The sequence below is a fragment of the Dermacentor albipictus genome, chromosome 4, assembly GCF_038994185.2.
Source record: "Dermacentor albipictus isolate Rhodes 1998 colony chromosome 4, USDA_Dalb.pri_finalv2, whole genome shotgun sequence".
Taxonomy (NCBI): Eukaryota; Metazoa; Arthropoda; class Arachnida; order Ixodida; family Ixodidae; genus Dermacentor; species Dermacentor albipictus.
The window spans coordinates 165,686,763-165,710,866 of record NC_091824.1 but is presented as its reverse complement, the minus strand read 5'-3'; the positions used below and the strand labels follow the sequence as shown (position 1 = coordinate 165,710,866).

General features: G+C 46.2%; 1 protein-coding gene and 1 long non-coding RNA gene across 7 annotated transcripts in view; one reads left to right on the top strand and one right to left on the bottom strand.

Annotated features, from left to right (window-relative positions):
• The window catches only part of LOC135899946 (Friend leukemia integration 1 transcription factor-like), a 73,226-nt gene extending 51,252 nt beyond the window's left edge, over window positions 1-21,974 (top strand). For 3 of the 4 annotated variants that reach the window (XM_070537769.1, XM_070537770.1, XM_065429323.1), the window contains 3 exons: window positions 11,400-11,471; window positions 12,435-12,482; window positions 18,044-21,974. In XM_070537769.1, the coding sequence (XP_070393870.1) occupies window positions 11,400-11,471; window positions 12,435-12,482; window positions 18,044-18,585 (662 nt within the window). In that variant the 3' untranslated portion in view covers window positions 18,586-21,974. Of the gene's footprint in view, window positions 1-3,372; window positions 3,464-11,399; window positions 11,472-12,434; window positions 12,483-18,043 lie in introns of all 4 variants that reach the window. The other variant, XM_070537771.1, reaches the window with a different exon arrangement.
• The window catches only part of LOC135899950 (uncharacterized), a 273,078-nt gene that overhangs the window by 115,983 nt on the left and 132,991 nt on the right, over window positions 1-24,104 (bottom strand). For all 3 annotated transcript variants that reach the window (XR_010563751.2, XR_010563752.2, XR_010563749.2), the window contains exon 2: window positions 17,973-18,116. This is a non-coding gene — a long non-coding RNA (uncharacterized lncRNA). The remainder of the gene's footprint in view (window positions 1-17,972; window positions 18,117-24,104) is intronic.

Sequence of the window (24,104 nt, the reverse complement as noted above, 5' to 3'; positions counted from 1 at the left end):
GCTGCAGGATTATTCTGCTTAATTACTGCCTTTTTTGACACGTGTACGATTTAATTGAAATTAAACATGCAGTCATAGAAAATCAGGACCAGCGGTAATTCAAGACAGGTGCTGCCCCTGGTGATCGTTTGTAAAACATCTCGATATAATTTGAGAGCGCCTTGGTTGAGTTTAGAGGATGTGTGTGGTGCGCTGCATAACGCAAACATAGAATGTGGATAGATAAACATGTGTACGCCCGTATGTTCTCCCCTAGAAAACACCTACACAATATTTCTTTTATGCAAGTTCTGTACTATGCATCGCCTGAGTATAGTTACATCCCTTTTTGTGCTGCACTTTATTCCAGTCCTGTATAGAACGTATCAAGGTGACGTCACATTAACACATTTAACAGCTTGAAACAGTCAGGAGAATTTGCACGAGTACACAGGAAAAATAACATTAGTACCACATTAATAGCCAACAGCAGTCTCTATGTGCACTAGCTTTGCCTGTGACTTAATATTTCATTCTAGGAGGATAGACTTTTGAACCGGAGGCGGCAAGAACAAAAAGCGGTGTTCATCAGTGTATCAAGGACATTGTACACGAGAATGTGCTTCATTTTACAGTTGAATGTCTTTTTGAGAAAGACTAGAGTGTAGCAATTTAATAATTGACAAATAACGATCTGGCGTGTCGTACACCATGCGCTCATGAGCACGAGTCAAAGACCACAGCATTTGTTGCACGGCGCGTATTTGCTTCAACATCTGAAGTTGTCGTTTTTTGTTTCGAGAACATTATTTAGCGAGAAGCCACATTACTATAACAAAGAAACAGACAACAATGGCACCGCCATGGAAGCCCACATTTTGAAAAGGCAAGGAGGGTAGCGGAGTCAACTCGCTTTTCCCCATACATAGAATCAACAGTGTGTTCTACAAACGTACGCTCCGGTGGGACTGTGACCACGCTGCTCCCATAATGTGTTTTCATTTAAATTTGTTCTCCAACGGTGCACGCACAACATGAACGGATAAAGGAAGAACGTCGCGAAGGCGAAATATTGCACTTTTCTCTAGGTTGTTAGATTTTAGCCTGCACAGCTCAACATTCGTCCCGTACAACACCACTGGCGTCTCCTTTCCTTCGCCGTGTGTGTGGCCACGTTGTTTCAGGCTGTTGCGTTTCGATATATTCAGCGCTCACTTCGCCACTTGCAATGGGTAGCGCGGCACGTCGAACCCACGCTGTGACAAGCGCAGACTGCCTTGACATCGTCTCAGTTATTGCGTACTGCGACGGGTTACATTCTCCGTTTTGGCGCCTCCTTACAGGCCGAGCGTGCGTGGCCGCACGCTCTCCCTCGGCCTCCTCCCGATCCGCATCACTTTACTCCCGGAGCCCTTTCACCGACGTTCCTCCTCGGTTTGTTATATGTGGCGGAACGCTCGCGGAGGCGGAACTCGGATCACAGCTTCCGGCCCTCGAAAGCCGAAGCGACCGGAACGGTGCTTCTCTATTGGATGTCGCCATGGCAACTGCGCGGTCGCCTCCCCCGTCTTTCCCCAGCGATCTAACGCGAGCGGCGTTGTAATCCGCCGCGGCGCCTCACTCCTTCCCATCCTCCCCTGTTCCCTCCTTTTCTCCCTTCTACGTCGTATTGATTGGCCCGATCTCTGCGTTTGTTCGCTACAGCTTTTAGACATCATCATCATAACCCGAGAGCAGAACTAGGTTCGCAGAGGAAAGAGGAACGCACGTCTCGCTTACAACGATCATACACGAAGAGGGAAGGGAAAGCGGGACGGGAAAAGTAAGCACGGTTTTCCCTAAAAGGAAAGATCAACTTCTGACGTCCGTCTTTCGCTCTTTGTACACCTCCTCCCCATTCTTTTTTTTATCGCTTCTAATTTTTGCCGAGGACCGCCGACTGCCGTCGAAAAGGAGAGGAGAACGCTGAGATTTAAGATAACGTAGAAAGGGGGACGCATGATTCGGGACAACTTCTTGCATTTCTCTTCTATTTCTGTCTCACCCTTTCCATCTGACGACAAAATATTTTCCAACTGATGACAATCGGGCGATCGCAAAGCTGTAAGCAAAGACACCAGCCGCCATCGAATCGAGTCTGGTCTGTGAGATCCGTTTTGTTGCTCCTCTGTTCGCCGATTCGGGTGCTTCGTTCTCTCCTTACTTTCGCGCGCATGTTCTAGTGTTTGTTCCCTTCTTTCAGCTCTCTCCCCATTCGGGCCTCGCTTCGCCCTCAGCCTTCTGCGTATCGCGCAAGCCAAGCCGATCTCTCTTCCCCTCCACTCGTCGTACGCCCACACTGGCGGCCGCGGGAGACGGGGCCGGCACACCGTCAGGAAGGAAGGCCTTGCGGCGAAGCAGACCCAACCAGGGTTAACGTTCCACTTCCTCCGGCGCTTGTTGAAGCCACCGTCGCTCGCTGCCGCCGTGATTTTCCTGTGCAACAGCGGCAACAGGAGCCGACCGACCGCGATGCTCTACGCCGCCGCCGCGCCCGGTAAGGCGCTCTTTCCTGCTGGGCTCTTCCTGTGGTTGGCCCGTTGCTTGCATGGATACCTCACTCGTATTGGAATGATAGGAAATTGCGATAACGTTCGTACTATCCCGTATGTCCGGTGTGAGCAATTTGTCTTACAGCTGAGCCCAGCCTTCCTATAGGCCTGCGCGTAGCGGGTTAAGTTATGACCTGTTGCTGGTGAGATAACAACATTGCGTTCGCCTTTGCAATAAGGTGAGAAGACGACAGCCTTCGCTATAGGTGAGACAACAGGATATTAATATTCAAACGTATCGTTGGCTATAGCTGTGAGAGACAGTGCTTTGAGTACCTCAAAGTGCACGTGCATGCTAATATCTGGTCAACTACATTTACCATCGAATGTGCTTGTCTTAACCGTTGATATCCCCCTATGGCATATCGAAAAAGTTAATAGTTACGTTACAGGCACCATTCACACGAATACACCAGTTAATCATATTGCCGTCATTGTGGAACTGCGTTTGATGTAAATTTCAGCTAACGTAAAGTACTGCATTGAGTACATAGATGCTATCACAACGAGACAGCGTAAACTGTTTCTGATGTTTGTCATGCTCATAAAACTATTTTAGTCTTACTTCTTGCTCGGCGGTTAAGATCACTTACAAAATGAGGCGGGGACACTTGTTCTGTTCGTGGTTGTGCCAAACGCTTCTTTACGATGCCTGACATTTCATTCTGTAGCTCGCTCGCAACCCGCTATTTGCAAAGGCGAATCGCTAGATGTCTATGCAAAAGGTTGAAAGGAAAGGCGTTCGATTCAATTCATTGCAACTGCGATCGGCCATCGCGCTGTCCTTGTGTGCTCAGACCAGACGTCGTACTCCGAGGCCCTCCGCAAGTCCGGCTGGTCTGCGGGCTCTCCTGCCAATGGAGCCTACGAACACCAGACTTCTGTCTCGTCCTGTGAGTCGGCTGCACCTTATGCATGCCATGCATTCGTGCGTCGCGGTTTGCAGTTTACTGCTCAAGCCGCATATGAAGATATGTGTATTAACAGCGGGGCGATCGCTCTGTTTCTCGATATTTCGCGGTCAACCCGCAAAAACAAATGATGCTGATTGAGGCGCGGAGTGGGGATGAGCAGACTCGCTATCCTTTGTGCGTCAGCATGTGAAGCGTGGGGAACAGGTTCAATGCTTTCTGATGCGTCTGATTACGCAGCACTGTAGCAATATATTGAAACGCGAAACCAGTCGAAATAAGCTATGACCTGCCTTTCTATCTATATTTTCGCCGGCATGTTTCTCATCAGTTTTATTTACTTCCGTCCTTTTTTCAAGATTTGTTCAGAAGCGATTGTGTAAGGTATTCATACCGTATATAAAGTCAGTGCATGCGGTATTGTATAGACTTGGTTTAAGCGCGCTATTGCAGATAGTTGGGGACTCAATATTTTGATAGGCCCATGATATGTGGTACAGATCTGGCTTCTCTCCGCACCATGGGCACTTAGCCTCATATTGTGTAGGGAAAATTTTATTCAGAAGGTTTAGATTCGGGAAAGTACCCGTCTGCAGTTGTCGCCATGCAACAGCATCCTCTCTGCTTAGATCCTTATCCGGGGGTGGGTACTTCAGTCTGACCCCTTTATAATAATTTAGTATATCTGAGTAGCCCATGGGTACTGACTCGGGTTCCTCAAGGCTGGATGTGTCGGACGCCCGGTTGGTGTGCCCTATAAAATTAAAAACCCGAGTGCGGAACAGTGGGAGAGTATGCTTTCCAGCGTAAGCTTGAACGGCCAAAAGCGCCTAGTAGAGCGAGCTCGCGGGTTGGCCATACTCAGTGGAGCCTTGGACTAGGGCACCAACCCTGTGATTGCAGACAGAAGAATCCATCAGGAGATGGAAGACACCGTCTGAAGCCGCGAAGATCTCTTTTCTAGAGTCCAATAAATGTTTTCCGATCCGATCCGAAGCGCGCTATTGCCGTCAGCTTTTGTGAAAGTTCCCACCAATTTGGTTTAAATCGCTGTGTTGTCGTAGCCCACAAAATTCACCAATGAAGTGCCTTTTGACCACCGTGAGCTGACGCGAAAATCCAAGATGCATCTACAAGATATCAACCTACCACGTGGTGTTACATCGTTGCGTTTGTGTTTAGGCTAACATAAATTGTTTTTATGGCAAGGAGCATGAGGAGATGGCTACTTTTTCAACCTAAATGGAGATCCTGCCTTCAGAATCTATCCGGTGCACGAAGAAATTATGCCCCTTAGCGCTCTTCGGGTCTGAGTAGGTCATAGAAAAGACTCAGACCCACAGCCTAGGCTAACATCAAGCTTAGAGAATGGCTACGCAACGATTTAACATAGCGTCTAGAGTAAATAAGTAAATCTATATCCATGGCCCTTCAGATTTAAGTTTTCGTTATCGGTTTGCACACCTGTCTTTTCTAGTTTGCAAAGCGTTTATTGTTTCTGCAAGTTCATCTAGCTGTAATTCACGTCATCTGGAACATTTACGCTTTCCTTTGACGCCTATCGCTAAAGGATAAGTTTTGTCAAAGCAACTCGTCCACTTCGCTTGGATGGTCTGATTACTTAATTACGAAAACGACGATCTTGCAATGATGCTTCGCGGTTCCCTTTTGGTTAACCTGACAAAGCATATCGACGTGCGCCGGTTATGCATGCACCGATCAAGGCATGTGGTGGTAAATTACTTCGAATCGTCTTGTCACAGTAGTGCTTCTGACACCTACTTGCAGTTCACTGCTTACTGTAAGCGCTTCAGGATTTACATCCGACAAAACGTGTTATCTGTGTAATACGAAAAGTGTGGTGTGTTCCTTCTATATATAAATGCGGTTTCCCGTATACAGAGTCCATGGCGTCATTTTTACAGCGTGAAGCACTGAAGCGCGGAAAGAAAAGAAAGACAACAAAAGGATAGCAAAAGAAGGACGAACGCAACTTATGGACCAATTGGTCCAAATTGCTATTCTTACCCATAGATGGAGGTCAGTGTAGTCGGGCAAATCATGCCACTCGGTCTCCAATTACGAAGTTAAAATAATGTAGCCGTGATAACGAGCACTTGTTGCATGTGCAGTTCTTTGAATTATATTGAAAGGTTATAAACACCCCTGACTGTGTGAACAACATGGAAAGTACCATCTTCCTGCCTCATCTCCAAAGATACGACGGACTTATGCGGTAACATTTATGAACGCTGCATTAGGCGTACTGGCTGTTAGCATTTGAAATGCACGCCACATTTGTGGGAACTTCAGGGCCAATTTGGAAACTGGTCACTTATGTTTTCCGTGTGACGAAAAAAACAAACAAAAGAACTGAGCTCTTTTGCATGAAGTGAGATGCAATGACAACGATGACTCTAAATAATTGCTGCTAGTGATTCTCCATTCTGGTTTTCTCATTGCGCTTTATTGCCTCGTGAGGCACTGTAACAGTGCACCAAAGTAGGTATAAAAGAAATTTGGGTAAACCATGGTTCCGTTTCGTCATCGTCTTCACATTTTCAAATATATGTAGCCCTCTTTTTCTTCTCCTTTGTTGCTGTTTTGCAAAATGACCTGATGGGTGAAAAATGCGGCCAGTTATTTCTTTGTCATATACTTTTGCTTGTTCGTGACTATTGACAAGCATGACGTGGTAGTATCCCGCCAGTTTTGCTATATGACGTACAAACGCATGGCACGGGTCGCCGTGGTGGCATGTTCTAGCGGCAACGGCACTAGCGATCCAAACCACGAGACTCGGGTTCAAATGCCGTTGTTTTTTCGACACGCCACGTCCTTTGTTTAGGTGCTTGAGGCAATTAACACCCTGATCTGCGCTACGGCCAGCAGACATCATGCCATCGTTAATACAGCAAAATGTTCCCATATATATTGCTGTGAAATTAACTGGGCACTTGTCTCGAACATATTCAAGCGAACTTACTTCATAGGCTACATTACTTGAGTTTGTGTCTGTTGAGTGAGAACACGGACCTCTATTTTGAGGTTACACGTGCACGTATGCCTGGCAGGAATGGACACCTGGATTTAGCAAGTTAATTAGTATGATTTGAGGCAGCAATTTTTTTTTCATTAGTTTCGTTAATATATTGCTAATGTTCGACAGAAAATGAAGTTTGAACGTTTTCTGTTAAACGACGTCGTAAGTAAGTTCTGCCGTAATTTATTCGTTGGTACCAAACGTTTACTTATCATTACGAACTAACGTTGATGTATTCACGTGTGCTGCATATATGGTCAACGTGTCCGAGGTATACAGCGAAGAGAAAATTAAGTTCTTGCTTAACGTCCTGGAGCTGCACTTCGGGCTATGAAACGCCATAGTGCCCACTTCTGATTAACTCCGTCATGTAGCTACATAGGAGGCACCGTAAAGTATTACGCATGCATCAAACGTCGGAAAAAATATACATTATGAAATTTTATAGTTTTCCACTAATTTAGAAACAGAGAGAGAATAAAATTTGGGCAGAACTCATCCATGATGGCTATCCAAAGTATACGCAGAACATTCTTTTCAAGCAAAAATAATTTCGGTGAGATATAAAAGATTTTTTTTTTTAATTGAAGAGCGCCATAAACAAGGTTAGGTCCACACTCTTAGAATACACTTCTCTCCAGACCAGTCCACATTTTACCGACAGCGAAGTCTTCAGGATCGACCCACAGAAATGTTTAGATACATAGCCGGAACTAAAACTGGCCCGCCAATGCCAGGAATGCTATTCGCATTAAAAGCTTTACTGACGACTATAGGTTAGCCCATCGACTGGCTTGGCATGCTACTGCAGTTGCAATATTTGATTAGTGATAAAATAAAGACACACGTAGAATGAACTACGCGCACGCAAACACAGACGGAAAACACAGTAGCCCACAACCAGTTTATTTTATCATTTGGGTTTACATCTCGCAGGAACGATAAATCGCCTTAGTTGCGCTCGCAGTACGGACAGCACCGCCGCAGTCTAAGTATGCACTGCACATACGGAGATGCCATATGGCAGTGGTCTATGGAGAACCACGCGCGAAATCCTGAATGTGTAGACCACTCTTCCTGCGACGTCGTATCGGTAGCTTCACTGGCGCGATGCAATGTCCGGTGTAAGTAAGCGGACGTATTTTTACTTTGTATGTTATGACCCCTGAAGGATAATGCATCCTTGACGCATCATCCAAGCGTGGTAAACAGCAGGTTTAAAATCCGCGTCACCGGTGGCATCATTTCTCTTGTTGCCAGCATTATTTTGCGTTGTTTTATTGGTTACCTAGGTTTATGATGAAACGATGCACTCATGATAAGTGGCACTGAATATCCCTCTTTTTCATGCCTCTTCTCCATGCCCTTTTGAAATTGCTGCTTGCTGAGATATGAGTTTAAAATGCTGAAACCTGTGTCATATTTTCTTTCCTAATGTAATTTTTTTCCTGATTTTTTTATATTGTCTGCGCCTATTAACTTGCTGATATTCCATGGTCGCCAGTCCCATTCTTTATCGTCTACTGCGGTCCTGACCACAACTGGTAAACGCATTTGTGTTTTGTACGTGTGAGTTATGCCGACAATAATAAAAAATTCTTGGCAAAGGCTCCTGTAAGTAAATTCCACTGTCCGCGTTTGCACACTTAGCACCCGCAGGTATTTTTTTATACGTTAGCAGGTGCGGATGTAGTAAATGCTGCATATTCGACGCGCAGAATTTTTCATATTCGATGCGCAATAAAGACGTTAATGGATCAGCACCTACTTTCCTTCCTTAAGTTCTTCTTGATTTTTCATGTTTTTCGACATTTCTCACAGTTCCGACGATGCCTCGACGCCGTTATCTCCGGGATCCGCCACTGGCGCTACGTACGATAAGAAAAGAATGAGAAATAAAACGGATCGTTGCAACGTACAGCACCTCAATTCGTCTTGTTGAGCACTGGCAATGCCACTTCCAAGTTCGAGTTTAAGGAAAACTTTCTTTCTTTTCCACAAATTCAAGCTTGCTGAAGGAAGGCAGAACTCATAGAATTATCTCTATGGATAGTCAAGCAAACATGCTTAACTAGCACATTTAGCAGTTAAGGACATTTACAAACGTAAATAATGTAAAGCGACACGTGTAGAGACGTGCTTACCTATAATCGCAAGCATTTTTCATTCCTTGTGACCAGAAGCCGCCAACACCATTTTCTGGCTTGCTCCCCTACCCCGCCACCTTCTGTGCTCAAGTCAAGAAAAACGTTCATGTGGCCAATTATACGGAGGCCGAATTCAGAAACTTTTTCGTTCGCAAGTGTTCTCTGCCCTTGGCCGGCCGCCTTCGATAATAGTACGCGCAGCATCAGGATTCGGTGCAATTCTTTTTAACGGAAAATTCTAGTGTAAGAGCTCCTTGTGAATGCGGGCCCAGACATCTCGCAAAGAATCTGCGAAAGCTCAAGCGCACAGTTGTCTCACCGACCGCCTTCGCGTACACGCACATCCCTCCAGCGATGTAGCCATCTTCACGTAAACCATCGCAGCGCTGTACAACGAGCGCGAGGGTGACTCGAAAGGGTCGGTGGAGCCAGACCACCGTGTTCCTGCCGAGATGAAGACAAGATTTTTGGCGCCCGCAAGGAGCGGCGTCAGTCGCGAACCTGGCGAGACGCGAGAATGTGGGCACGTGTGAGCTATGGCGCAGGCGGGCGAATGTAGGCGATCGTTGTGCCACTGAGCGGGGTGCAGTTACCCTTTGCTTAAAAACGCTTTATTTGGACCTCGAGCCAATATAGGTTTGGGAAAAGCGAGCGCCGTCGTAATAAATTACCCGTGGCGGCGTGGGGTAAGTCGCGACGGCGCCATCTCATCGCTGCCGCCGCCGTGGATAATTGTGGGTCTCCTTTCTCATCCTTTGGCGTGCACTCGTTCTTGCCACAGCGATCCTGGTGGCGCATCTTTGAGAAAGTGGATCTCTGTTTATTTTCGTTCTCAGTCCTTTTTTTTTTTGTTACGGCGCCATGTATCTCATCATGCTGCCCGTTGGCGACAACCTTCGTTTTGCACTTTGACCGATTCGCAGCTACTTGGCGGCATATTTTTCAAGCACTTTGACCCTGGCGAATCCCACCAGCATTGAAAAGGTCACCTGTGCGCACAAGGAAAGATATTGGTGCGCAGGTTCCTTGGGAACTCAGTGTGATCGTCACTGCACTTACCGGGAAAGCAATGGGTCCTTGTCATTAGTTAACCAAGCGCACATGAGAAACACACTCGAAGAAAACGCAGAGCAGGCCGTAGATGTACCGGCTTCCCGAGAAGTGTTTATTTTGTTGTTTAAGCTGACCGTGTTTTGGTTTGCGCGCGAAAAGGTAGTCATTTCGCGGTGACAAGCCTAATAATGACAACGATAATTTCAAGCTGCTGCTTTGTTTAAACGGAATATAACTGCACATATATCTACTTCTAAAGATTTTTTTATACCGTCTTTCTCGCCTTATTAAAAACGAGAAGTTCAATTAAATTATTGCCTATAGAAGGGTTGCTGTCGTATTTTATTTTTATTCTTGTTTTTTATTTATCTATCTAGTTCAAAACAATGCACACTGAATCAAGTATACTCCGTAAAACATTAGATATTGTTTGATGCTAAAACGCCTTTCTTCCCAATCTTGTATAGCACCAGGCAACCGGTTGCGTACTTCAGTGAGCATATATTTGATGTTCCAAATGTATTCCGCTACAGTGCATGAGGTGAAAACCTCCGAAGCAAGAGCTAAGATAGCCGTAACGGCGATGCTTAAGGAGCCGAAACATACTACAATCAGAGTGCAGCACCCTTCTCGCAGTGGTTGAGCAGACTCTACGCATTAACGTGTGCGTATATATTGGCAACCGATAAAGTGGACGGAGCAGCAGCCAAACCTAAAGTTGACAGAGCCCCACACTCGTCGAGCGCATTCTATGGGTTCTGAAAGAAAACGTTTCTTGAACATCCGTTTCATATATATTTAAAGAAAGCACGTAGAAAACTGCAAAATTAATCCTTGTGTATAATTAAACACAAATAAAAACACAATGTTTTTATGGCAACATCTTTACTTCCGCGAAATAGCTGTTCTAAGTGCTCTTTTTTTTTTTTGCTCGCACCATTGTTGAATGGAGCAACCTTTTCTGATGGCGCTGTGACCAAGATTTATTGTCGTCGTTTGAGAAACGCTTGCAGAAATGTTATTTTATCTGCAGTGTTTATTTATTGTGTTCTGTTCCTAATCATATGTGACAATATGTGATGTACCACGCTGCTATCACTTCTCTGAGATTGTAGAATAAATAAATAAATAAATAAATAAATAAATGAATAAGAATACGGAATCTCCTATATGGGATATTCTCTTCTGCAGTCTACTCTTCAAATTCTACAGCCTTCGCTAAAAAGTCTACTGTACGGCAACTAGTCGGTGTTACATTTCAAACGTTTAGTGCTTTCCTACTGTGTTCACTATAACAGCTAATATATTTTCCTGCTGTTATGAAAAGTGTGCGTTGTCTCGACTAACGCGATAAACCACGGCACGTGTCAGGCCTCGCTAGCCACGTAATCGGGGGCCATTGCTTGTCATCCTTCGCGAGTTGTCGCTGTTCTCTCAGCCAGCGGTTATTTCTCAATCCTGGACAGACCGCACGTGGGGTGCGCCCTGGGCAATCGAAAACCGCGAAGGAATCCTGTGAACCGCCCCTATGGCTTCCGCGGGTTCTATAGGTTTTCGTCTCTTGTTGCTCGTACGCTACTTTTGTCACCTTTTTCTGGTGCGTGCGTGCGTGTATGCGTGCATTTGAGTCTTTTTTATTCTTATTTTCATTTCGCCGTTCTGTCGCACTTTGCAGGTTTCAGCGCTCAATCGCTCACTGCCTCGAGCAAAGCCGACGCACAATCCCCCCAGAGGTCTTCGACACCTGGTACGCGTTTGTCTCCGATTTTTGACAACAGATGTCTCTCTCGCTATGTACATGCATCGGCCATGTCTCTCTCTCTCTCGTTCACTCACTCTGTGTCTGTCTGTCTTTATGCCATGCCATGCCATGTCTGTTGGTTTGTCTGTTCTGTCTGTTTGAACGTGTGTGTCTTTCTGCCATCAGTTATAACGGTTTTATGAGGTGTTAACTGCGGTACAACCACACGTGGCCATTCGTGTCGCCTGCAACACCAACTTCCGTGCTTTCTTTATTTAAATATGTAGTGTTTTGAAAGTTACAGCTTGTTACAACTAGTTTAAGCCCTTGGGGATTCGAATGTATGTCAACGTTCGCATGTTGGTGACCGGAAGTCGCTAGTGCGCTGGCTCAACCGCGGCCACCCTAACAGCGTCGGGAGTTCTGGTTAGGCTGGACGTAGAGCTTCCACAAATTTGACCAGATTAGTTTTGTGGTTAATCTTACTTCTAGTATCGCTTTTGTTTTCTCTCTCTTTCTCCGAAAGCATTGATTTTTTTTCCTCCACCAACTACCCCTCCCCCCTCCCCTATTCCCGCTCTAAGGGCAGATATATTTCTGGCCTTCCCGTGCAAAAATATAAAAACATGTTGGCTTGTCCAGAGTGCTTGCTTTCAATTTAGGGTCTTGGAGAACGCACATGCCTATGCACCTTGACAGTCCCTCTGTCTCACAAAGCACGTATTTCGACCGTTTAATTGTTACTGCGCCTGTTTTGTCGCTTTGTTTTTCAAAGCGGTGTGTATAACTTGTAACCATAATTTATACATGTATAGATAAAGTAGCGAAGCCATTATGCGACCCACATAATGGCGTCCCGACGTTAGCTACATAAGTATAGAAATGTAGAATCGCTACTAATTATTTTGTATTCTTTTACCAAGTGTCCAACACTAACGCTGCTTATTTCGTGTGTTTCTATTATTTCAGACTCTTTTCAAATGTTTCGGGCTGCCAGCGCACGGTTCTCGTCACAAGGTACGTGCCAACAGCCTGTGAAGTGTCCTTGATTGATTGATTACGCTTATTTTTACGAGCATCAGAAACAAATTTCAAAGTTTAGTGTACGATTGTCTCCTTGCTTCTAAATCGAGTAAACCTTTGTTTCGGGCATCTGAAGGTACGTGGGCCACGAACTTGTTGAAGTTCTATTCCAGAAGAAACTGTCGCTCATTTCCATTTTCACTGCAGCCGTGCATAAGCTGTCCCCTGCTTCGTAATCATTGCACAGCTGTGCGAAACGTCCTAGCAGGCACATTTTAGAACTTGTTTTGACAACTAGGTTTTGATGAACACCCGTCTGGTCTGGGATGGCCGTGGCACAGTTCTGTAAAGGTTTTTTGAAAAGGGGTCCAGTATGGAAGCCGAAACGTGTTTTTTAAAACTGTTACAGGGCAACATAGAAAGAAAGAAACAAGGTGAGCCGGCCAAGTTTCTTGGCCAGCTCGGCTTGCTTCTTTCTTTCTTTGTTGCGCTGTACCAGTTTTAGCATGCAATACCAACTCGCCCAATCTTCAACCCTAAGGAAACGTCCTTTGTCCTGTCTTTTATACGTACAGTATTTTCATGTGGTCGGTGTCCGCGTTTCTGCACAATTGTTCCAGGACTGAATGTGTGCCTATGCAAAAGGCTGTGGCATATGACGGCAGGAACGTGTACCTTCGTTCAGGTTCACTGACACTCCAAATGTCAAAACGGGGCTCGAATTCGACCTCCAGTGCGCACACGTTGCCCTCTGTGCCGCGAGCTCGGTCACGTCGACAGATTGGTTTCGTGTAACCGCGGCTTGCTCCCATGCATGACGACACGCTCCCTAGAAACGCCGCTGGGCTTAGTTCTCGACCTTCGCTTTACATACTTCGGTCTGCACCACTGTGAACTCAGTCAGACTCGACCGACAAGGTGGATCGGAAGCGCATTTTTCTGGAGCGTGACGGTTCACGTGCACGTACAACGCGTTCCCGGAAAGGCGCATAACGGTTGCCTTTCCACTATCCGCGAGGCAAGGCCACATACACGACGTTTCTGGATCCTGTTCTTGTTCTTCGCCTGTGCAGCATCTAGTGGCAGAAAAAAAAAAAAAGCAGCGCTACGCAGTTATCTGTCACGCAGCGGCTCACAAAGCAAGCTGTCGTCGCCGATCAAAGTCCGTGCGCGCCCCGGAAGTGAAGAACGCGGTGTTTCCTTCGCTCGAGCAGCCGCAGCCGGCCTTGTGTTTAAAAGGCTCTCGAGAAACTGTTTTAGGCTCAGTCTGCTATAACGCCGCTCCCACTCCCCTCTTTAGCCCCCCTCCCCCCCCCCCCCGCGCCCCCAGTCACGCTTGCCCCCATCGGCCTACCACCCCGTGACATTGTTTGTATGCTTTTTATTTATTTATTTCTTTTCGCTATACCTCCCTAAACACACACACACACGCCCAAAGCCACTCACGCACTCGGTGACCATTGAGCCCTTCTGCCTCGCTCGCCCAGCCATATTTACATATCATCGTGGTCCCATTAAGAGCCTCGCTCCGGCAGCGGCGGGTCCCCTCCCCCCGTATCTGCACTCCCGCCCTCTAACGGCGTCGCATATCGCCGCTCCACTTTCCCCCACCAGCTTTTTTATTTCCTTTCAAGGCCCTTTTCTGTCTTTCATCTGCTCCCAACTACTGTTTGCGGAGGGCTCTCGTAACGTCAACCTAGCGTTGCTTGCTTTATGAACGCCAGGAGTGCGGCATCCTCCAGTACGCGCGAAGCAGCCGGTTGATTTCGCGGCGCTCAATCTGGAGCGTTAGTCACGGCTTTGTTGCCGCTCGAGGAGCCGTGAAGGCAAGGGCGTCCGTCGCTGCCTCCCGACAACCACCCCACTTCTCAGAGTTCTTTTTTTTTTTTCATTGACGCAGCCTATGGCTTGAGCTGGCTTCCCAGCTCTTTTACGCCTCGTTGCCCTCGTCAGCGGTTTGCTTAGTTCCAGCGCATTGACGTGACATAGGAATGACCTGTGGCTCACGTTGGGTCATGCCAGGAATAATATCTCGTTTGGTCGTAATGCCTTCAACGCGTTTGAATGTTGTATGTTCTGAAATCATGCTTCTCGCGTGAACGTTTCGCGCAACGTTGTTGACTTTGATGCCCATGGTACATGCCCACTATTTGGAATTGGCCAACAACCGGATTCTTAACAAACAAAAGAACGCCACACAGTCGTAAAGTATTTCTAAATTGTATTGTCAGAAAAACTGAAACTTGGAACAAAAGAATAGCCAAGCATGAAATTGAGTGAAAGTGATGAGGAGAAAGTGCGATGAAACGCACATCTTATACACAGCGTGGAATTTGGCAGCACCTGTGCAATGCGCGAGTTTAGCATGCTGGCAATCCATTTGTTTGCTTGTTCTGAATAAAACGTAAAATTCCTTGTAATTTCATTGGTAATTTTCCAAGTCTTGTCATTAAAGAGCCGCCAATAAGAATTTCGGGTGCCTAGCATTTTGTAGGGAAGAAAAATGTAGACGTAACTTTTTCTTTTGCGATCTTGGATCTGATGGAACGGTTGTCGGGCCTGTAGACAGACCCAGACCCGGGCGAGAAGTGTTGGCGCGTCATTCCTCTGGCCATTATAATCGCCACTAGGCAGCGGCAACCAGTTTCTGTCACGTGATGGGATCAAACATTAACTTTTCGCTCAACTAAACCCCATTCCCTACTTCGGTATTCATTTTACGTTCTGTGTCACGCAATATTCTCCGTTTTAAAAAACTGCGCGTTCTTTTTCTTTATTTTTCTACCCATTTTATGGCGTTTTCATCTCCACGTCTAGGCATAGTTTATATTTTATAAGATAAACACGTTAATAACTAGCAAGCTGCATAAAATTTATTGAGAACATTCACATGAGCAAGAAACATGGGCCAGAAGATGCTTTAACGATCGCCACATTCATATAAATTATTAACAATGTCAATGCAAGGACACAACCAATGTTCTCGAAATATATACTTGAAATATACTTCACTTCCAATTACTACGAGTTTGAGAAGTATAGTTTTTGTTTAACTCCACTGGCTAAAGCTGTTGGCGTCCTGCTTGGAAGCTCTTGGCAATTCCTCTGAAGCAAGCCAAAAATTAGGCACGACCACAGCGCACTCAGCGCGGTAACTCGCAGAGCAGACTTTACTGCTTCACTCTGAGACGCGAAGTCAGCCCGAAAGCAGTTGATCCACATGCGAAGCGGCCGCATGTAACCAAATCTTAACCAGCCATCGTTTCCCACCAACTGTTTGCGGAAAACGCCTCGAGAGAATGGCTAGTCCTGTGCAGGGGCGCTTTTGCTTTATATTTTTATACAATAAACGTGCACTGTCTGCATCATCCACCCAGTATATTTTCCCACTCCATAGACATAAGACTGCATTAATGCCTTGCAGTGGATATTGCGCACGAGGCAAATGTTCTCTACAAAGCTCACTCAAGCCGTTTTCTTCTGAAAACATAATTGGGGGGCATTGTCTTTAAATACGGCACATTTAACTTGTTAAAGGAACGCGGCAAGAGCACTGTCAGTGTCGAAGTTCAGACTTTACCGTTCGAGTGTCACTTACACGGCACATTACCCGGCTCTGTCCACAGAACACGGTCAGACCTGCCGCTGCTATAGCAACCTGTTCTCACTCACCCATACTACCCCCCCTGTCCCCGCTTCTCGCCCTAAAGGGAGGCCACCGTGTCCGCACTCGCAGCCAATGACCGTGGAAACGTTGATCGCCTCCGCTCCCTGTCGCTTCCATCCGCTTCCCGCTCCACTTTCAGCCACTGTGGGGAGGGGATATAGCGAGTTCGCGGCTGTGTGCATTAAGCTTGGCTCCGGTTGCCCCCAGCACGTGCGTTGACACGGTGCTTATCGCGATTAGAACGTCACTCGTCGTCTCCCCACCGAAGCCCCGCAGTCTCCCGGGCTATTGAAAGCACCCCTCGGCTGATGTTGCGCGCTTTCGCCTACGCTGTGCTTGCACTATGTAAGCAGGTGTGCCGAGATACGAGCTTTTATGCCTGCAGAGCAGACGCCGCTCTTTAAAGCCGGCCGCGCATGGAGCGTGCCCGGCCGCCAAAGTGGTCAGTCGAGAACGTTTACATCCCTTCAGTCACGGAGCACACAATTGTCTGCGCGACATGTTTTTGCCACTTCTGTCGTGCGGTGGCAAGGATGAAATCACAACCGTTGAATTTCAGGTAAATTTTAACCTATATGCTCACCTAATGTGGCTCCCTTTAACTTCAATGTGCTGAGTATTGCTACACCTGACCACTTTGCTGAAGGCTTCACGGGATGCTCCACGTTTTGCATTCCGCCAGCAAAGCAGAAAAAAAAAACAATGTTTTCTCCCGTTTTCCTTAGGTAATAAACAACTTGTGCCGATGCGTTGAATGGGTGTTTTATCTCCTAAGAAAAAAATATTCCTCCCCCTCCCAAAAATAAAATAAGCTGACTACAATAAACTAAGGTTTGATTAGACTCTGAATATGAGTACTGACTAGAAAATCCACAAGTCATCATGCTAACACTTTGACTTTCTTTCTACAAAGCCTGCAGCGCCTTGGAATAAAATTGTGTAAATGTGACACGTATCTCGACTGTCCGTCTAAATTCGAGACTGAAAACAATATAGAGTTTCTCTCAATCCTAAATGTTAACTACATGAAACGTTTTCCGCCGCCTCCTCTTGCCAGTTATAACCATGGAAGCGCATTAACTGAAACAATCACTCAATAAATTAGTCAGGAATTCTTTTCTCAATATGGGACGGACCCGTACGAGAAAATATACCTTAACAAATACCAGTTTTGTTGTATGGACACTTGCAGGAAGCTGCGCGTAGTTCGCGCAATGGGAGTACTTACAAAACGGCAGCCTTTTTGCGAGGCAAAGTCGCTCAAAGACAGTCGTGTCTTCACTAAACTGAGTTCATTTTGAGGCACAGAAAAGGCAAAGCCATAAAACAGAGTGCAATGTGATTTTTCGGCGTGAGCTGCGTCTGGCCTGGCTGTCACTGCGCCTGATCCATTGTCAGTAGCCAGGCATGAAGACACGAAATGTGTGGAAGTAAAGTAGACGCTAATACACAATAAAAATTAACACAGCGGCTGTCTTTCTATTTATTCAGTGTGTTGTTGCCTCGTTGACAGCCTCGGCTGTCGTCGCGTAGGGTTGTGCAGTTGGTCGGCAACACGATTCATACGATGGCATATTGCAAACTATATCCCGTGTTCGGTTGTCTCAACCGAAGGTTCTAAAGACACCAGAAAGTTTTTTTTCTTCGTTCAAGGACTTACTTAAACGACTGTAACACACTCGCAATTCGTTGCGCGCAAATGCTTCATTTGAACGTTTGCCTTTCACACTTTTTGTCGAACCATACCGCACCCCCAGTGCGCGGTCGCAAACCGAATTTTTCTACACCGGTCAACCTCCCTGCACTTCCCACCTCACCTCTCTCTCTTCACAGGTCGTGATCTTGCTAGCAGGCCTAACACACACTGTCATTGTTCCTCTCCACGCAGGCAGCGGCCAGATCCAGCTGTGGCAATTCCTGCTCGAGCTCCTCTCGGACAGCAACAACGCCAACTGCATCACCTGGGAGGGTAGTAACGGCGAGTTCAAGCTCATCGACCCGGATGAAGTGGCCCGGCGCTGGGGCGAGCGCAAGAGCAAGCCTAACATGAACTACGACAAGCTGAGCCGTGCGCTACGCTACTACTACGACAAGAACATCATGACCAAGGTGCACGGCAAGCGCTACGCCTACAAGTTCGACTTCCACGGCCTGACGCAGGCGCAGCAGCCGCCTACGCCCGAGTCGTCAGCCGCGTATCGCCTACAGACCGAGCTGTTACTACCTCACTACCGGAGTAACTACATCGGGGCCCACCAGCCGCCGCCGATGGGGCTGGCTCCATCAGCCGCGGCTGCAGCCGCCGCTGTGCGTAGTCCCTACTGGACGCCGAGCGCCACGGGAGCCTGCAACCTGTACCCCAACCTGTCGGGACACTCACTCACGCACGCTGGACACAGAGCCAACGGCCTGAGTCACTATTACACATGACTCTGGTGCGGATACCGTAGCGGCGACCACCATGGTGTCGCACCACCATTGAGACTGGCCCATTAGTCGTGAACTGCGAATTGTGAGAGACTATAGGCACGGAAGGATCGAACACATTGGACGCTGTAGAATCGGCGCAGAATGGTGATCCTGTGTTCTAGTTTCTTTCGGTGCACATGGGTGATTTTTTTGCAGACGTGTTTTTATGGGCGCAGCGTTGGACCTCCGAATGCTGCTTGATTTTGTGCTTTGCAGCAAGCCCGCGACAAGCGTACTGAGAAGTGTGAGTAGAATGTTGTGTGAGGGCAAGCGACACTCGCGGTAATGTGGTGGGTTTGTTGTCTTCTGCAGGCAAAAACAACCCAAGTTGTGATCTGTCGCTAGAGTTGTTTTTTGTTGATACGCACAGTGGACAAAGTACAAGTACCGGAATGTCTATGCGTGTGCAAGAGTTCCGCATGCCTGCAGTCGCTGCGAAAATCATGACTAAACTGTCGACCTGCACAGTGATTAAAGGGATATGCTAAGTTGAAGGGTCGATTTTTGAACAGTTTAATCGATTTTAATAAAGAACTTGTGGAATGATTTATCTTTTTGTCATTAGAGTATATTTTAAATTTCACCACCCTCACGCAAATATACAAAATATGGCCTATATTGAGCACTTGACTGATAGCTTATAAAACTATCATTTCAAAAATAAGAGGTATAATTACCATCTTTCAATACATGAATGATAAAAACAGTCACTTGCATCTTTTTATATTATTTTTGTCGAGGATTTGATTACTTAGCATTCAAGTTTGTTTTCTGTGTTGTCACCATATGTAAAACACCTGACATTTATATTGTAAAAGAAATTTAGAATCTGGAAACTGCATTATCGTCTTCCTTACCAAATTTCTCTTTATAGACCACTATGAAACCAGGCTTTTCCAAAGCAGTTTCGAAAGGACAGTTTTCCTAGAGGTCTTATTTTAGTAAGAAAGTGCCAACTGAGAAAAGTCAAAGCAATGATTGCAGCAAACGCTACTTTACCTTATGGTGAACAGTGAGTAAAGAGAGGCTTATTCTGCACAAGTTATGCCTTTTTCAACACGACGCTGTTACCGGCGATCGCTTTAGGCCGCCTATTCTTTTTAAATTTATAATTGTCAAGCGCCCTTGTGTGTGCTCATGAAATGCTACTTTAGTTGGTTGCTGGACCTGCTTCCTTGTATGGATTCCACAATTAAGCTCCAGCTTTTCGGGCACTCTTGATATGGCGCATGCAGCCTCATTGATCTCTAGAACTGCCAATTAAGGGTGCTGCAGTTTGTGTTGTTCTCAGGGGTGCGAAATCAATATTCGGCCACCTCTTTCACGGTAAGGCATTGACTGATTCATTTGCATTCTGCATCTAACTCCTCTAACATCGTTCAAGGAGCCCTTGTTTACTATAAGCACAAACAAGGAGGAGACAGGGAAATGAGCATGCAGGGACAATATAGTTATCTGGCAATTACTCTACTAAAGGTTAGACGCCGGGTTCATGGCACTGTCAGCTTGCCGGCATTCCAGAGTCGCCGGGCCGGAAAATGTGCCGTTTTTGTTGTTTTTCCGATAAACAGAGTTGTAGCTTCGGTTTCCACTCAATCCCGACTAGCCACAACCGAAACTATCACGTTTTTCTGGCTCTATTCCTGCACGTTATGCTACAGCTTCGACACGTCCCTTGTGGCTAAAAAGCGCGAAGAACTTTCTTTCGAAAGAAGCGCATTCATTCTGCGTCCAGTCTCCCTTGAGCTCTGCGGCCCCGTTTTGACAACAGCATTCACGAGCGACGGCGAGCAAGTGCCAACGTCACGTGAAAAAAAAAATTTTTTTCTGCAGTGCTGATGGCAAGCAAACTTGCTGAGAAACTTAAATTGTGCAGGATCCAAAAGAAAACAAAGCATGACAAACGGAAAGCAATTCTGGCCATCGCTCTCGGGCATCCCTTTGTAGCTGTTCTCATTCAAACTCGTCGCGTTGGCTTAGTGGATGTGGCGTTGTGCTGCTGAGCTCGAGGTCGCGGGTTCGATCCCGGCCACGGCGGCCGCATTTCGATGGGGGCGAAATGCGAAAACGCTCGTGTACACTGATTTAGGTACACGTTCAACATTCTGCTGTAATTTTTTTTTCATCGAATGTCTACTTTCAGGAATACGTAGGCTTTATGAAGCACCGCGGGGTGATACTTTTTGTTTATTGTATTTTGTTCGATGTGTTTATGGTCGCATCTTGTAAAAAGCGTTTTACGTAAGTTGTAATACTCACCACAGTACAACACAAGGCGAGACTTTTTTGTGTACTCGTGTAGGTCACTGGTCACGCAACAGTTGGTGCAGTCGATTCCCGTTAATTCGACCATTGCAGGACCGCAAGATTTAATAGAATTATCCGAAAGACTGAATTAAAATTAAGAAACCGCGGCAAAATGACCAAATTCAGATATTCAAGTATTTTTATTATTCGAAGTAGTCTGTAATACCGTAAAGCAGCTTTACGCCAAGGATATACCTGTAGCGTCGCCTGATGATTATTCTCACGTTTTCAAGCCTTAGTAACCACTGCGGCGCATTAGGGGATGCCGGTGGGGCTTGAATTAACCGCGGGGGCATCCTTTCGCATTCGCACTACTAGAGTTTTTCTTTCATAGCTATGTAGGGTTTCTCGCCGGGGCTTTTCAGTGCGCTCGAATTAAGCAAAATATTGAAACAACTGAGGTCGAATTAACCGAGAGTCGGCTGTATTCTGACAATTTACCTTTTGTGAAAGTATTTAAGTGCTAAATGAATGCCACGCAACTACATCTGTTTGTGTGGTTGCTGTTGAGAACAAATTTGTTTCTTTGTACTTTGGTTTTGCTGCGGCATGACTGGCTTTTCGCAGTGAGTGTTCGTTGTTTCTACATTAGTGCTCTTCGATGAGAGTAATGTAAGGCAGCACAAACTTCCTTCTATAATTGTTAAGGAACTTTCCCTTAACAGACATTGCCTTTCTGATGGCTGCTTGAATTTCGACGTTTTGCTTCGGTCTTCTGTTACTATACATATTTTCTTTTATTGCACCCCATTTCTTTACATTCAATCCTGTTCTACTTGTTTTGACTAAAAGTAAATTCATTATGAAATAGGTGGCATCATACATTGTTTGGCACCAGTGAATTTTCCTTTTCGTTCTTTTTTTCATTTTTATTTGCAACACTCTTGATTCATCACGTTTATTTGCACACCTCACGGAAGCACATTGTTACGCTATACACAATAAATGTTTTTTTGGCTGGTCCAAAAAAGAAAAAAAAAACAGCGCCGAGTTTGAGCATGCACTGAAAGCGAAAGAGAGAATAAACATTTTTATTCGGTGAATGCAGCTTTGGAGAGGCGTCCTCATTCCAGAATGCCTTGACCTCGGGCCGCGTCCTGGGCCCTCGCAATCAGCCGTTGCTGATCCTCGAGGTCGGAGCTGGCCAAGGCTCTCTCCCAAAGCTCGTTAGTGGGGTAAGGGTTCGGAGGATTTAATGGTGCCGCTCTGCAACCCCCTACTATGTGCCTGAGGGACCCGGGCTCTGCGCAGAAGCGGCATTGTGGAGAGAATTGCGTAGGGGCTAGCAGGTGATTTCTGGTTGGGTAGGGGAATGTATTAACCTGTAGAGCTCGGAGGAATCGCTCCTGCTCTCTAGGTAGTGACTTGTGTGGGGGTGCATATGTTCTTCGGTTTAGCTTGTAGTGTTGTGTGATGTCTTGGTACGAGACTAGAGGGTGCATGCGCTCGGGTTCAGATTCCTCGGCGTCGGCTCGGTGGGTCAAATCTCGAGCCACGTGGTTGGCGACCTCGTTGCCAGGAATGCCTTGATGAGCTGGCGCCCAGATGATCATGACTGATCTCGTTGGCGGCTTTTGATTGATGATCCGGAGCGTAGTGGTATGAATTCTGCCGCTAGAAAAGTTGCGGCACGCCTGTTGGGAGTCCGTCACTATGACTTCAACCTCTGTTCGGGAGAGCGGGAGGGCTATGGCCGCTTCCAGCCAGTGGAGTTTTTCCCAAGGAATTACTTGTGCTACGATAAGCCAGGAGGCTCTTGATGAATTTTGCCTAAATATGCCTCAACATTACGGTACACGAGCATTTTGTATACTGGCAGGCAACGGAGCCCACGTCCAAATGGGCAACTGAAAAACGCCATAGCAGATGACCCACTTGCAGCGGACTTGGCCAAAGATTCAAGTGGGTAAAAACACTGCTTGCATAATGTTTGAACTCTCGAAGTGCCAAACCTGAAATGCAGTTCCTGTCACTCGCATTCGGTTAAGCGGGCGCTCTATAAATGCGGGCATACCTTAATGTCAACCGCAGTTAAACATGTTTACCGATGAATTAAGCAGAAACAAGGTAAATTATTAGGATTCAAAGAAATGGGGTGAAGAAAGCCTTCATTTTACAGACTTGTTCCGGCATATAGTTAAGGTTGTTGAAATACGACCTGACGAGAAGTTGGTATACATCAGGAATAACCCTAGATGAAAGGTAAGAGATGTATAAAAAGTTCCGTTCAATTTATCCCTCTTCCCTTTCCTTAAAAAAGACCACGGGGTCATCATTTTTCAAATAAAATGTATTCATTCGTTCTTTCATCCTGCACATATGCTCATCCTGCTCATCCCGGTATTTCTCAAGTGTGCGAGTCCGAAACAAGGACAATGAGCACTTCGAGTGACTGCGAGAGCCGCATTCACAATCAGCAATAGATAGAAAAAAATATTACGGAAACCTAGCTATACATGAAGCATGCAAATGCGCTGTTTCTCTTTTCCCCCTAGCGTTCGTGGTATTCAACGTACGGAAGTACAGAGCAATCGTCAAAGTCTAAGCATCTTTGGGCAGTAAAGATAAAGATTTGGGAAGAAAATGGTGTGGTATGGGACTCCGGAATAATTTTGACCACCTGGGCATCTTTACGCCAATGCACGGGAAACAGGCGCTTTTGCATTTCACCGACATCGAAATGCGGCCGCCGCGGTCGGGATTTAATATCGCCACATTCATTTTAAACAGGGCCAAAAAATATCAAACACGCACACAAACGGACAAGTAAGAGCACAGGACCAGGGCTGTTTTGTGCTCTTCCTTGTCCATGTTTTCTTTTTTTTTTGCACTGTTTAAAATGAATGACTCGTAACAACTAGCTCCGCACCCAAACCCTTCCAACCCGCGTCCTCGTGCTTAGCAGCGCAACACCATGGCCAGTAAGCCACCGTGGCGGGTTATTGTCGTTTCTTCGAGATAACCAGTCTACAAAACCTAAAAGGGCCATTGCAAGCAAAATCCACTAAGCCTTACAATGAAGAATTGCAAATTATTTTTTTTCACCTTGCCTCATAATCACTAGCGAAGTGAAATTGCACATGATATCATGCACAGTTACACATTTTTTTGTCTTCGTATATCAAATGTTCCGGAAAAAACAGTGACACTAAACTTGCGAACATTTCCAATAA